Raw genomic sequence first — 15,855 nt, forward strand, 5'->3', positions numbered from 1 at the left:
GACAAAGCTGGTGATGAATCAGCATTTAGGAGGGAGATTGAAAATCTGGCTCAGTGGTGCCATAACAACAACCTCTCACTCAATGTCAGCAAGATCAAGCAGCTGATCATTGACTTCAGGGGGAGGAAACCAGAGGTCCGGGAGCCAGTCCTCGTCGGGGAATCAGAGGTGGAGAGGGTTAACACCTTTAAATCACTGGGTGTTATCACTGAAAAGGACCCGTCCTGGGCCCAGCATGTAAGTGCAATTATGAGGAAAAGCACAGTGGTGCCTCTGCTTCCTCAGGAGGACGGCATGTCCTGATGAAAGGTCTCAGCTCAAAATATCCACTGTTTACCTTTTTCCACAGCCTGGTATGGAAACACCAATGCCCTTGAACAGAAAATCCTATAAAAAGTATTGGACACAGCCCAGCCCATCATGGGCACCAAAGCCCTTCCCACCCTGAGCACGTTTACATGAAATACTGCTACAGGAAAGCAGTATCCATCATCGAGATTTCCCCCCACCCAGGATGTGCTCTCTTCTCATTGCTGCCATCAGGAAGAAGGTACAAGAGACTCAGCACTCACACCATCAGTTAGGAACAGTTTCTACCCCTCAACCATCAGTAACTTGAACCAAAAGGGATCACTTGCCCCATCATTGAAAGATTCCCACAACCTATGGACTCACTTTCAAGGACTCTCCATCTCATCTTCTTGATATTTATTGCTTATTTGTTCAGGACTTTCTACAGGGGCACCATTGAGAGCATCTTGTCTTTGTCACCGCCTGGTATGAGAACTGTACTACCATTAATCACAGGCACTGTAGAGAGCGGTGCGGACAGCCCAGAGCATCTGTAGATGGGAACTTCACTCTGTTGAGGACATTTACAGCAGCAGGTGTGTAAAAAGGGCCTGGAGGATCACCCACCCCAACCACAAACTGTTTCCACTGCTTCCGTCTGGCAAACAGTACTGTAGCCTTGTCAGGACCAACAGGCTCCAGGAGCTTCTTTCACCAGGCTATCAGATTGATCAATACTCATTGATCTAATTGCATATCTGACTGTCTGTACATGTGTACAAAACAATCAGTGTTTGGACACTATTTTCCCATGTTTTCTTTCCTTATTGCTTGTACATAGCGATGATGACGTAACATAAAGATATTTTTACTCCCCCGTGTTGGAGATGGATGTAAGAAATATAATTCTAATTTTACTATTGTTTCTTTTTGTATTTGCCCTCTTTGTTGTCTTCTGCACTGTGGCTGAATCCCCTAGCTGGATGGTCTTTCATTGATTCTATTATAGTTATTATTCTAAAGATTGTTGAGTCTGCTCACAAGAAAATAAATCTCAGGGTGGTATACATGTACTTTGATAATGAAACTTTGAACTTTAATAGTAGTGTCCTGAGAGTGTGTTCTCCGGCTTCGTTCAGTTACGGTGGTTGTGAGCTCCTTGGGAAAGAAGAAAGCGCCGAAGCTCGTGATAGAAACGGGTCTGCCAAAAAGGTCCATGAATGTGTCATTTTACCAAAATTGGAATGTTGAATCAACAAGCATGGAAGCTCCCCTTTTGATTATACAGGTCATTGGGAATATGCCAAGGAATTAAAGAAACTATAGTTTTAAGCTGTGAATGCTGTAGGGAAATTGGGCTGTCATTGTATAGAATGCCAATCCCAGAGAAGCTGATTAAGCAATGTTGGTTGAGTGGTATATATTAGAACACTAACAAGAAGTTCCCTGACAATCTTTGAATAGTGTTTTGGTATCTTTCATATGCAGGGATGCGATGGTGAGTGCGCTTGCCTTCCGAGTTCGACAAAGGTGGCTTTTCCAACAATACAACTTCACTTATTCCACTTCTGAATCTAAATATTATGTTCAGTACCTCTAATACCAAACATGAGCCTATAGTCTTCCAATTCAGAAGTGAGTACTGCCACTTATTGTTATGAAACTATTTTATTGTTTTAATAACTTGTATATGCTATTGACGCGTGGCCAAGCGGTTAAGGTGTCGGTCTAGTGATCTGAAGGTCACTAGTTTGAGCCTCAGCTGAGACAGCATGTTGTGTCCTTGAGCAAGGCACTTAACCACACATTGCTCTGTGACGACACCAGCGCCAAGCTGTATGGGTCCTAATGCCCTTCCCTTGGACAACATTGGTGTCGTGGAGAGGGGAGACTTGCAGCATGGACAACTGCCAGTCTTCCATACAACCTTGCCCAGGCCTGCGCCCTGGAAACCTTCCAAGGCGCAAATCCATTGTCTCACGAGACTAACGGATGCCTATATGTGGAAAGAGAAATGGAGCAAAGGGACGAAGGCCTGAAACATTGACTGTTTTTCTTCTCACAGAAGCTGCTTGACCTGCTGAAAACTTCCCAGCATTTCCTGTTTTTATTTAAGCATCTACATATTCTGATTTTCAGCTACAGCTGTTGAGATGTACGAGTGTACCACACTGTATGACAGTGGCTGGACGAACAATCCCGAGTACTGAATTCAACTCCCTCCATGTCTACCAGGGGAACTTAACTGCATTTTATTAAACATCTGGAATTTTGTTGTAAATGTCATTCAGGGGAAAGAGTTTGCGGTCCACAATTTGGTGTGGTCTATAGGCTGCTTCAGCCTCACAGCATGGTTTTGCAGCCTGGCAGTGCATTCAGTTATATCAGAAAACTAAGCAGCACACAAAACGAAGGCAGCATCAATGAAGGGAAAGGAACAAGTCAGAGACCCTTCATTGAGACTTGTTAGAAAGGGAGTAGAAGCCGGCGGGGGATAGGTGAATCCTGATGAGACAGGAGGATCCTCATCAGGACAACTCCACTCCAGACCTCTTAACAACCTTGGTCCATACCATAAGACTAAGACATAGGAGCAGAATTAGGCCATTCAGCCCACCAAGCGCCCCACCATTCCATCATGGCTCACAACTTATCCCTCACAATTCATTTCTCCTGCCTACTCTTTGAACCCTTTGACACCCTGACTAATCAAGAACCTATCAACCTCTGCTTTAAGTATACTCAACAACTTGGCCTCCACAGCAGTCTGTGGCAATGAATTCCACAGATTCAGTACCCTTTGGCTAAAGAAATTTCTCCTCATCTCTGTTGTAAAAGAGCTTCCCTCTATTCTGAGGCTGTGCTCTGTGGTCCTTGGGTCATACCCTCTCCCAACAGTATTGAATGTGGTATACTCATTACTGACAAGAACGGCCACAGAGGTACTCTGTGCTGACTGCCTATTCCTTTTCCCTCTCCTGACAGTCACCCATATTCCTATCCCCTGTAATTTAGGGGTGACCATCTCCCTGTAGCTTCTAGGTGGTGAGTTCCAGAGATAAGGTGATTGTGACTATCCTTGAGCTGAGGAAGGGGGTGATACACGCACCAGATGGACTGAATGATTTTGCTTCCTGCTAATGTTGTGACAATGATTCCCTGATGGTCAACTGCAATGCCTAAATATGTGAAAAGATCATTGCTACACATATATGTTTCAATATTCAGCGACTTAGCCTTCACTGGCCTTCTACAGTAGTAAATTCAACACCCAAAAGAAATCTCTCTTCATCCCAGTCCTAAGTTACTGACCCTGTACCCTAAGAATGTTACCCCTCTTTTTAGCCACCTTATCCAACAGAAACATCTTCATCACATCAACATATTGCTCAGGAAGATTTGATGAAGTTTCACTTTGATCTCCTCTCATTTCTTCAAAGTTATACTGAATATTAAACCTAGTCAACTTAATGTCTCCTCAAACAATGGTTCTTACATTTCAGGGATAAGTTAAAGCCTCAAACCTCTGTCAGCATAGCAAAACAACTTAGTTCTTACTTTTGTTTTTCAATTGGCCTGTCATTTGTTTGGGCGTTGGCTTTAGATCATTGTTGGAACTCTTGCAGTTATGTCAGAAACTTGCAAGTGTTGGAAGTTGTAAATTCATGCTCCAAATAATTCAATGCAGAATCTAAGCTTGTGCTCCAATACAGTTCTGAGTGAGTTTTTTGGGAAAAGTTCAGCTTTACCTCGGCTGATCCAGAGCCATGGTTTCAGAATCAGGTTTATTATCACAGACGTGTCGTAAAATTTGTTGTTTTGTGGCAAGTGTACAGTGCAATACATTAAAACTTAAATTACAATAAGAAATATATATACACTACTGTGCAAGAATCTTAGCCACATACGATATATATAGCTAGAGTACCTAAGACTTTTGCACAATACTGTAGTGATTTTATGTATTGCTCTCTATTGCTGCCACAAAAAAAACAAATTTTGTGACATAAGTGAATAATGATAAACCTGATTCTGACATGGGTCTCCATTGTGGACAGAGTGGGAAGGGGAATTATGGTTGGGAAAAGAGGAAGGGAGAAGAAGGGAGAGACATTCTGTTATGATCAACAAACTAATTGTTTGGAATCAAGTGACCTTGTTTGGTGTCTGTGTCCACACGTTCCCCCCCCCCCACACACACATCCGAGCACTCCTTCTCTGCCACGTGCCCCTCGTTCTTCTCACGGCGCTCCACCCTCGCCGTTCCCAACATCCTCTGCTCTCACCAGTTTTACAAGCTCACTCTCCATTTCACGGCGACAAAAACAGTACTCTGTAAATGTTTTAAGTACCCTAGCTAAATGTACCTATCAACCTCTGCATCCACTCTCAGGGAGCTATGGAATGGAACCCAAGATCACTCTGCCCGTCAACAGCAGGGGTTGTGGTATTAACAGGGTAATATCTGGTTACATTTGATCTCCCAGAGTACTGGTGGTGGAGGCAGGTACGGCAGAGCTGTCTAGTTGGCTCGTGAATGGGCACAAGAATGTGCAGAGAATGGGGGGATGTGGACGTTGTGTAGGAGAAAAGAATTAGTTAAGTTAGACATTTAATTAGTAGTTTAAATTAGTGCATCTCGGCATCATAGGGTGAAGGGACTGTTCCTGTAAACCTCACACCTGGCTGGGTTAAACTCCATCTGCCAAATCTCTGCCCGTATCAGCAACAGATCTACATCTCTCTGTGTCCTTTTGCAATCTTCTACACTGAAAACTCAAATCAAGTCGGTAAGACATAACTTGCTCCACACAAAGCCATGCCGACTGTCCATAATCAGGCCATGGTTTTCCAAGTGCTCATACATCAGAATGCTCTCCTACAGCTTCCCCCGCCTTTCTCTCTAATCTTAGCGGATGCAACGCGAGCCCTTTAATCTCTTCTGGTCAGCCAGGGACCTAAACACTGGTTCCTCATGAAACACTAATCCACTTGCTCCTCCTTAAATTTACTGTACTGCATTCATTGCTGATGAGGGTGTACTGGAGAAACCAAACACAGATTGTATGCCTGCTCAGTAGAACTCCTCCATTCAGCCTGCAGGGGTGACCTGAGCTTCAACAGCCCCTGTCCACCATCTCAACTCCCTACCCTTGATCACTGTCACTTCCAGTGGTCTAATATCGCCAGCAACAGCATCCTGTCTTATGACTTGATACATGACAGATATAACATTGAATTTTTAAAAATACTATATTTCTAAATATATATTTCTAAAAATACTATCTGGCTTTCTAGTGTATATTTGAATTGGTCAGTTCTGCTGAAAAGTCATCCACCTGAAGCAGTGGGTATGGTTCTCTCCTCGTGACCTGCTGAGTATTTCCAGGGTGTGTTCTGGACCTTTATTGATCGGTGCTGTGGAGTAGAGGGGATTAGCATCAGACTCATTCTCCCATCAGCTTTAGTGAATGAGCCGATGATGACTCGGAGTTCAGCCTCCAAGTGGGCACAGACAAAAGTGCTGTACAGCAATATGACAACAGAAGTTGGAGCCTCTTTATGTCTGGAGTGAGCAGTTATCTATTCATCCCCTATATTAGCCCTACTCCAGAGGGAAGCTTACTGGAGTTGAGGGGCGGTGTTAAAGGATGACAAATTGGGAGGCTGATGCAAAAAGAAAATGGTATACTTCTCAGACTGTAAAGGAATTGGGTTTCTGATAAATCTTGGGATGATGATAGTCACAGGTGATTCATCACATCCCCAGGACATCACTCTAGGATAGTGGTTCCCGTCCTTTTTTATGCCATGAACCAATGCCATTAAGCAGGGGGTTGGGAACCCCTACTCTGGGAGTTCCCCAGGGCAGTGTCCTAGACCCAGCTATCAATTGTCTCATCAGTGACCTTCCTTCCAACAGAAGTTGAGAAGGGGATGCTTATTTTACACAATATAAGCAGGAGGAGATGATGGCGACACGACACAGCTTGCGTGGTCACTCCGGTGAATGATATCTGTTATCTGTTATCTGTCGAGTAGGGGCCGTGCACAATCCTGATTTGGTGGAGACAGACGTGAGAGCTCGGAGGAACATCCCTGAAACTTCTGAAATGCCTGCTTCGCTGCCGCTGCTACTGTGTGATCTGAAATCTCCGGAGGGGAAGGCCCCGAGTCCTCGGATTTGCTTGTAGCTCGGTGGCCGGGGCCGGGGTTGAAGCACTCGGCAGAGATGGTGCTCGGTGCTCGGTGTCGACGGGCTGGTCGGAAGCTCGAAGTTTTCGGATGGACTCTGAGTTGGCTGCGGTCGGGTGCTTCCAATGCATCGGCAAGTTTGCGGCGCTTGGAGCTTCATGGCAGGGAGAGTTTCTCCCTTCTACCGTCTGCATGAGATGATGGGGCTATCGGGACTTAAAACTTTTTTTTGAACATGCCCATGGTCTGCTCTTTATCAAATTACGGTATTGCTTTGCACTGTTGTAACTATATGTTATAATTATGTGGTTTTGTCAGTTTTAGTCTTGGTTTGTCCTGTGTTTCTGTGATATCATTCTGGAGGAACATTGTATCATTTTTTAATGCATGCATTTCTAAATGACAATAAACAAGGACTGAGTGTCCTCATAATCTAATCTAATCTAATATTTAATTCTGTGTGGCGTATGAAGCAGTCCACACTTTGAAGCAAAGTCAGCATGAGCAGGTAGCTGCTGAGTCTCAAAAGTTGCAGGCAAAGACCATCTCCACCGAGAGTCTCTCCAACCTCTCATGAGACTTTGTGAGCACAACCATTTTTATCCTGGAAGGTCATCATTTGTTAGAAGGTTCATTGTTCCAGCTTGTGCACATTGTGGAGTTACACTGAAAGCAGGTCAGAGGCTGGGAATGTTGTGGTGAGGAACTCGCCTCTGGATAGCAGAGTGTCATTGAACACTACGGCACAGAAACAGGCTGTTCGGCCCATCTATTCTGTGATGTGCCAAGCTATTATTCTACTCTGTCTCATCCACCTGTGCTGGGACCATAGCCTTCTATAACCCACCCATCCATGTACCTGTCCAAACTTCTATCAAACACGCATCCAACACTTCTGCTGGCAGCTTATTCCATATTCACACCACCCTCTGAGTGAGGGAGATCCCCCCCCCCCAAGCTTTCCCTTAAATATTTCACCTTTCACTCTTAACCTATGACCTCTAGTTCCAGTCTCACCCCGCCTAAGTGGAAAAAGCCTGCTTGCATTTACCCTATCTCTATCACTCACAATTTTGCATGCCTCTATTAAATCTCCCCTCACTCGTCTGTGCTCCAGGTAGTAAAGTCCTCACCTCTTCAGCTTATCCTTATACTCAGGTCCTCAAGTCCCAGCAACATCCTTGTAAATATTCTCTGTACTCTTTCAATCTTATTAATACCTTTCCTGTAGGTAGATGAGGAGAACTGCATGCATTATTCCAAGTTTGGCTTCACTGTCTTATCCAACTTCAACATAATAATAATATTAATAATAATAAAATAAAATAATAAGTACTTTGTTGATCCCGAGTGGGGAATTCTTTCATTACAGCAGCAACATTTAAAAACACACTTATCAGTGTGCAGACTTAACTAATAATAAATACAGAATAATATACACAATCAATGTACAAAATAATAAAACAGACTATTGTACTGTGATGTGTGTTCTCCTGTCACACAGAGATGAACTGTTGTATATGTTTATTGCATTTGGAAGGAAGGGTTTTCTGTAACGATCCTAGTGACAGCAGAATGAATCTGTTTGAAAGGGTGCTCTGCGGTTTATTCAGTAGGTCATGGAGAGGATGTGCCAGATTGTCTATAATGGATAACAGTTTGTTTAGTGACCTCCTCTCCACCACTAACCCAAAAGAGACCAGATGGACCCAGCCCTTCTGATGAGTTTATTTAGTCTTTTTGCATCACCAGCACCGATGCTGCTCCCCAACATAGAGTCGTAAAGAAGACTGCATTCACTACAACAGACTGGTAAAAGATCTCCAATATCCTGCTGTACACATTGAAGAATCTCATCTTCTTTAGAAAATAGAGTCTGATCATCCCCTCCTTGTAAACAGCCTTGGTGTTGGTTTTCCAGTCAAGTCTGTTGTCGAGGTGAACACCCACGTATTTGTACTGCTCCACCATCACAAGCCATGATCATAATAAATGGCGGTGCAGGCTCGAAGGGCCGAATGGCCTATTCCTGCACCTATTTTCTATGTTTCTATGTTTCTCCCAGAATGTATACAGGACTTGTCACAGTCCTCTTCCTCCTAAAATCAATCACCATCTCCCTAGTTTTGGCCATGTTCAGGAGCAGGGGATTCCTCTCACACCACTCCACAAACTTGTCCACCAGTCCTCTGTACTCCGACTCCTGCCCATCTCTGATACACCCAACCACCGCAGAGTCATCAGAGAACTTCTGCAAGTGACAAGACTCAGATATCACAGCTCCTATAGTCAATACTTTGGTTTACGAAGGCCTGTGTGCTAAAATTTCTTTTATGAGCGTCTATAGCTGAGACACTTCTTTCTGGGATTTATGGATCTGTATTCCCACATCATTCTGTTCCGCTGCACTCTCAGTGCCCTGTTGTTCACTGTGTAAGTGCTCCCAAAGTGTGACACTGCACACTTCTCTGCAGTAAATTCCATCTGCCATTTTTCAACCCATTTTCCCAGCCTGGACAGATCACGCTGCAGCCTTCCTCACAGTTCACTCTGACCCCAGTCTTGGTGTCATCTGCAAATTTGCTGATCCAGTTTACAACGTTGTCATTAAATTGTTGATATAGATGATAAAACAATCGTGGACCCAGCACTGATAGCTGCCGCACACCACTAGTCAGAGCCTCCAGTTGGAGAGGCAATCACTTACTACCTCACCCATGAAGCTAATGTCGAATGCACTTTACTACTGCATCCCGAATGAACCCTCTTGGCCAGCTTCCCATGTGGGACTTTGTCAAAGGTTTAAATCAGAACAGGATGGAATGGGTTCTGCTTGCCTGGATCTCTGCATTTCCGGTAACTTTCAAGAAGTTTTCCACTACCCAGGATAAACCTGCCTACTTAATTAGCACTCCATTCACTATGAATACACAATAGCTGCAGGTGTACCATCTATAAAGGGAACTGCAGTTACTCACTATTAGTAATTCCCAAACCGGCAACCTCTAGCACAAGGAACGAGGTCAGTAGGTGCATGGGTTCCTCTCCTGTCGCACATTATCCACACTTGAAGGTCCTTTGTCATTGCTGGATCTAAATCTGAGAATGGCCCGCCCAGTAGCTCTGTGGGAGCACCCTTCACCAGAAGATCTGGCATGGTCACCCTTCACCAAATGACCTGGCGCAGTCACCCTTCACCAGAAGATCTGGCATGGTCACCCTTCACCAGAAGATCTGGCATGGTCACCCTTCACCAGAAGATCTGCTGCAGTTCAAGGTGACAACCTACCACCATCTCCTCATGGTCACTTAGAACATACCAGTGATGCACAGATCCCAATAACAAAATCACTTAAGGAAGTTACCTGACTATTCAGTTTTTTTTTTGCCAGATTGTCTAAAACCCTGATTGTCTAGAACTCTAAATTATAACATGTTCCCCCACTTTATTTTAGGCTCCAGTATCTGCAGATTTAAAAAAAATTAATTTATTGTAACATTTTGACTGATTATATCTTCCAGTCATTCACATGCTCATAGATACATGCCACATCCCCTTCAGATAATGATCACAAGGAAAGGCTGCCTGACTGGCACAGAATCTCTGTCCCTCTGACTATACCCCTTGCCCATCCTCTGGGTCCCCCCCCCTTGTCTTTCTCCCCGGGCCTCCTGTCCCATGATGCTCTCATATCCCCTTTGCCAATCCCATGTCCAGCTCTTGGCTCCATCCCTCCCCCTCCTGTCTTCTCCTGTCATTTTGGATCCCCCCCACTTTCAAATCTCTTACTAACTCTTCCTTCAGCTAGTCCTGACGAAGGGTCTCGGCCTGAAACGTCGACTGTACCTCTTCCTAGAGATGCTGCCTGGCCTGCCGCGTTCACCAGCAACTTTGATGTGTGTTGCTTGAATGTCTTTTACTCGCAGCTTTGCCTTAACCTCATTGGCAGCAGTTTAGCCCAGCAATTTAAAAATCACCCCAGATGAACAAAACAAAAGCAAGTTTGTTAATTCCTACTTCTCCCTTTGACAACCAATCAGATCTGGCATGCAGCTGTGGGTTCTGAACCCAGGTGCTTGTCTCCCATATGAGATATTGGATGAAAATGAGAAGTTGATATTTCACTTTAATCCTGAATTCACACCTTGTGGGCAGCACTACGCATGCAATACAGAAGCAAGTGTGTTTCTGACATTGCAGGGGAGGTGCTTGGGATGAATACAGAGGGAGGGAACATCGTCTCAGACCACGAGAGGCCTGCGTCGGGCATTTTCATGCCTCAGAAGGTGCAGATTGGAAGTCTGTGTGGGGCTCCACTCCTCGCACAGACACTAGAGCAATGTGTGGTTAAGTGCCTTGCTCAAGGACACAAACACGCTGCCACAGCTGAGGCTCGAACTAGCGACCTTCAGATCACTAGACGAACACCTTAACCACTTGGCCACATGCCCAACACAAGATGAATACAGAAGATGTTAGAAACATTCAGTAGGTCAGGCAGAATCTGTGGAAAGAGAAATATAATGTTCAGGTTTGGGATAGATAAAATATAGCAGAGAAGATTGAATAAAATTTAGTCTCAGACTAAAATGTTAATTAATTTCTCTCTCTCCCAATGTTGCCTGATCGTTGAGTGTTGCAACATCTTGTGCAACACACACAAAATGCTGGAGGAACTCAGCAGGCCAGACAGCATCTATGGAAAAGAGTACAGTTGACGTTTTATATTATATTATAATATATATTATTTCTGTTTTTGTACTATTTTAAATCTATTCCATATACATATATATACTGTAATTGAATTATTAATATATTTATTTTATTTTTTTTCTGTATTATCATGTATTGCATTGTACTGCTGCTGCTAAATTAACAAACTTCACGACACATGCCTGATTCTGAGAGGGAGTGGCTGTTTACTCTTTTCCACAGATACTGCCTGACCTGCTGAGTTCCTCCAGCATTTTTGTGTGCGTTGCTTTGGATTTCCCCGTGTTTGCAGCATCTTCTGTTCTTAACCTCGGGTTCCCAGCACCTGCAGATTTTAAATATTATTTATTGGGGAGCATTTAAATCAGTCATACTCAGTGGAGTCTGTATTTACCACCACAGCTAATAAGGAACCACCAAAAGTTGTGTTGCATTTCTCACCTGGAAGATCTAGGGAAAGGGGGCAGGCACCATTTCAGCTGTTCAACCATAAATCCATTGATGTAGAGATGCACCAACAGGGGCGGGCAGCGGCGGGCGATCCTCCATCCCACCACAAGGGGCGGCAGCGGTCACTTTAAGAGGCGGGGCTTGCGCGCCCGCCTGTCACCATTTCTATGGGATCGCGGGATATCGCGAGGTTTGCGCAGATCGGACATGGCGGACGGTAGGAGTGGGAGCGCGGATGGGCGGAGGTCGGGGTCGGGGACGGGACGAAGGAGGGGTCGGCACTCCCGCTCTGGGGGAGGACGCCCGCAGGGACGGACGGGGTGTGCCCGTTCTACGACTGGGAGGGCGGGTCCCCCTGAGAACCGGCCGGGCACAACCCCCTGCGGTACCTCACCCAACAGCAAATCCTTATCCCACCCACAGCCGCTCCACTTCTCCCCAAGTACCAGCCGTAACTCCGCCCTGTCTTACCCTGCCCCTCCCCACCCCACAGCAACCCCACCCCACCCCACAGCAACCCCTTGCCTCAGGCCATACACACTCCGGCAGCTCTTCCCATACGCTCAGGAACTTAGTCTAAAATTATGGCTTCTTACGCGACTATGTTCTTTTTGTTCCTTTCTCGTTATGTGAAATGTATGTTTTTGCACCTTGGCCCCAGGGGAACGCTGTCTCATTCGGCTGTATCCCGAATGCATGGTTTGAGTGACAATTACCCTTGATTTGATTTGCTAACTCCCCTCTTTCCAACCCCACCCCAGACCCGAGACCCTTCTCACAACGTCACATTCCTTGTCTCACCACACCTGCTGCCGTCTTCACTAGACCCAGCGCCCCCAAACGCTGCATTCCCCATATTCCGTGCTTTGTTCATTCTGCCCCATCCACTTCCATTTTCCAGTCAGCCTACTCTCTGGGTTAGTGTCCTTAAACTATTTCCCTTGAAAAGGAGGGTAGATAGGTACGCGTGTGTAAGTAAGGGGGGTGGTTTTTAAGTTTTATGTTCCCGAGTCTTGTCATTAGAAGTGTCAGAAGTACCCTTTAGTCAATTAGGTAGCTTCTTTTGAAACATAATCCTCGTACTGACTACCAGTGAAGGTTTCAATTGTTAAGTACATTCAATATGAAAGAAATAGAATGCATGACTGCTTCATTCTCCACTGTTGTCTGAAGGAACTTGACATAAATCAGTGCATTCCTTTAATTCTATTTTGTGTCTTTTCCATACTGATAACTAATTTTGGAGAGTGGAAAGCTGGAAATGTAGACATGTAAAAAATTCAGTTTGCATGGGAAACTGTTGATTTTGTTTAGGAAATTAGGCAATTTTCATTTCTGGGAAGGTCGGAAAGGAGCTCTGGATGGGGAAGTGAAGTTTAAAAACACAAGTAGTTGTAAATCGGGGCTGTGATTCAAATCTGTGGATTGAGGTTAAAAAACAGAAAGGTACTGCTTTTGATAGAGATCTTTAAGTATGTTTGAAGCTGTGGGGATAGCTTGTGTGTCCTTCAACAGGAGGATATTAAAAGTACTGGAAGCTTTTTGAGGATTGAAGTTGAGGAAAATACTAAACATAGGTTTGGTAAACATGTATTCAGTATTTGTAGCTATGACAAAGCTGTGCTGAGCTGTAGGATTCTGAAACTAAGTTATTCAAAGTATGGACAAAGAAAACTCAGAACCCTTGGTTAGTCTGTTAAAGGGGTTTTCCCAGAAAAAGGCTGTTATTTATGTTCTAAGTGGAAGCATGAGGCCACTGTGTGGAGGAAGTTTTAGGATGGTTGGAAGAGCCATTCATTACGGTGTGTAGGACTGAGGATTTTGGTGACAATCCACATTAATGTAAAGTTAAAAGTATATAACAACAGGAATTCTGCAGATGCTGGAAATTCAAACAACACACATCAAAGTTGCTGGTAAACACAGCAGGCCAGGCAGCATCTATTGGAAGAGTTTCAGTCGACGTTTCAGGCCGAGACCCTTCGTCAGGACTAACTGAAGGAAGAGTTAGTAAGAGATTTGAAAGTGAGAGGGGGAGGGGGAGATCCAAAATGATAGGAGAAGACAGGAGGTGGGGGGGGGGCGCGAAATGGAGCCAAGAGTTGGACAGGTGATTGGCAAAGGGGATATGAGAGGATCATGGGACAGGAGATCCGGGGAGAAAGTACATGTGTTTTCTAGGAACATTCTTGCACAGTCTGCTAATACAAGAAAGGGCTTCAATGGGCCAAATATTTGCTACTCATTAGTTGGATGTTGCCTAGATGCTGCTGTAGGATGTGCAACTTGGAATCATCCTCCTCAGTACACCTCCTGTTCTTTATCATTTTCTAAGGAGTTCTAAGTGGAAAAGTACTTTGTTGAATGTTAAGGGAATGTTTGAATGTTCCTACTTCTGACCATGTCATTGCTGGAGCAGCCAAATTTCAAAGTAAGTTTATTATCAACAATGGTTATGCTCAGGGTATTATCTCGAGGGACATCTTTAATAAAATCCTGGGGAAAGGATGGTTAACTGCTGCAAATACAACCAACTTTGTGGGGTAAAGCCATTGAAATCTTTTGATGCCCATTAGATTAATTTTACCATGACTCCTTAATGCCACACTTAACCTGAGTGTTGTGTGGAATTGAGCTGTTTGGTCCATGCTAGAGTCAGTGGTACTTTTGAGATCTGTAATTGTAATTTTAATGAAATCCGGGATGTTAATGAGCAGGTTATTGGAGAGAAGCTCCTACTTGACAAATATTTTCCAATTTTTGGCTATATATTAGGGTGATAGTTAGACAACTGGATTTGATTTTTTTTTCTTTAGGATCATTTTGTGGACACATTTTCACATGTGGATAGATGCCAGTGGAATGGCTTGACTATAGGAATGACTAGTTTTTGGAATGTTTGTCATTCAGTGCTACCCCTAACATATTGGCCTGTATCATCACCTTTGATTCATCCGATTTTCTTAACCTTGTCTTGAATTTAATTGATTTGGATTCTGTGTTGATATTTCTGGCTGAACAGAGTTGCAGATACGTTATCCTTTAGCACGTGCGTGCTGGGACTTGCCATTCTGGAATATTCATGCAGGTTAATCCTCCATTTAATTGTTTAGCATGCATGTGGTGTCACAGACTTTGAAAGGTGTCCTTGTCTTGAAGCTGGAACTTTGCCTCCACTATGATTGTTCACAATTCACATATTCTTGTGCTGTTTTGACAGATAGCTGACGATGTGGTTAAGTAAATATATCTGTATTAAGTCACCCTATTTTTGCTGCAGACCCAGTTTATTTTTTCAGGTCCCAAGCCAGCTCAATCTGGTGCCACTTACTAATGGATGTGAATGTCCCCTGTCCAAAGCACATTCTGTGCCCTTGTTACTTTTGGTGCATTTTCCAAGTATTTCTATATATGGATTTGCACTGTTTTGTGAGAGGTTTTCTTCTCCACATTTGCCTTGATGTGAGTCTTGATGGGGTTAAGAGGCATTGTTGAAGACTCCTGTAGCCCCTTCCTGTGTGTGTAGACATTCCATAATTTATAAGCATGATGTGATGGCTGGGAAAAATGTAAATCAAAAGGTTTACACAAAATCCTGACGAAGGGTCTCAGCCTGAAACGTCGACTGCGCCTCTTCCTATAGATGCTGCCTGGCCTGCTGCGTTCACCAGCAACTTTGATGTGTGTTACACAAAATGCATGTTGCTTTTGAATAGTATATTTTTATATGGAGTCAAACATCACAGAACCAGGGCCTTGGACTACTGCATTCATCCACTGCGCCTCTCCATTAATCCCTTTAGCTGCGTTAAGTTCATTCCTTATTCTCCAGTGATTCAAGTGCTTGTGTAGATGCTTCTTAAGCATAAGGATTTTGGCCAAGATCTTCCCTGTATATTTTTATATAGTTGTATCAAGTCAGCCTCAACCTTAGTGAAATTGAAGCCACCCTATCCAGTCTCTCCTCATAAGTGAAATGCTTTAATCCAGGTGAATCTCCTAATCACCCATTCCATTGCAATTTCATCCTTTGGTGACTGGACCTGTGTATAGTACTAAGAGTGGCCTTGTGTTTTATCAATTGTAGTATGAATTCCTAGCTCATGTATTCTGAGAACAGTAGGCTATTCATTATACTGAAAAGGCATCTGCAATAATTCCCATCCCATAGACGCAATGCAGTGAAAATTAGTAAACAGAATTTT

The 15,855-nt window shown here is 44.0% G+C and overlaps 1 protein-coding gene and 1 long non-coding RNA gene across 2 annotated transcripts in view; both read left to right on the forward strand.

The window, feature by feature from the left end:
- The first annotated feature begins 426 nt into the window (after positions 1-426).
- LOC134336895 (uncharacterized) lies at positions 427-6,836 on the forward strand. Its single transcript, XR_010015903.1, has 3 exons — positions 427-1,503; positions 1,780-1,926; positions 6,334-6,836. It is a non-coding gene; the product is annotated as an uncharacterized LOC134336895 (long non-coding RNA).
- Positions 6,837-11,851: 5,015 nt separating this feature from the next.
- The window catches only part of ankfy1 (ankyrin repeat and FYVE domain containing 1), a 98,995-nt gene continuing 94,991 nt past the window's right edge, over positions 11,852-15,855 (forward strand). The window contains exon 1 of the mRNA XM_063031506.1: positions 11,852-11,867. Coding sequence (XP_062887576.1) covers positions 11,858-11,867 — 10 coding nt within the window. The 5' untranslated portion in view covers positions 11,852-11,857. The remainder of the gene's footprint in view (positions 11,868-15,855) is intronic.

Source organism: Mobula hypostoma, chromosome 23 (assembly GCF_963921235.1).
Source record: "Mobula hypostoma chromosome 23, sMobHyp1.1, whole genome shotgun sequence".
NCBI classification, from domain to species: domain Eukaryota; kingdom Metazoa; phylum Chordata; class Chondrichthyes; order Myliobatiformes; family Myliobatidae; genus Mobula; species Mobula hypostoma.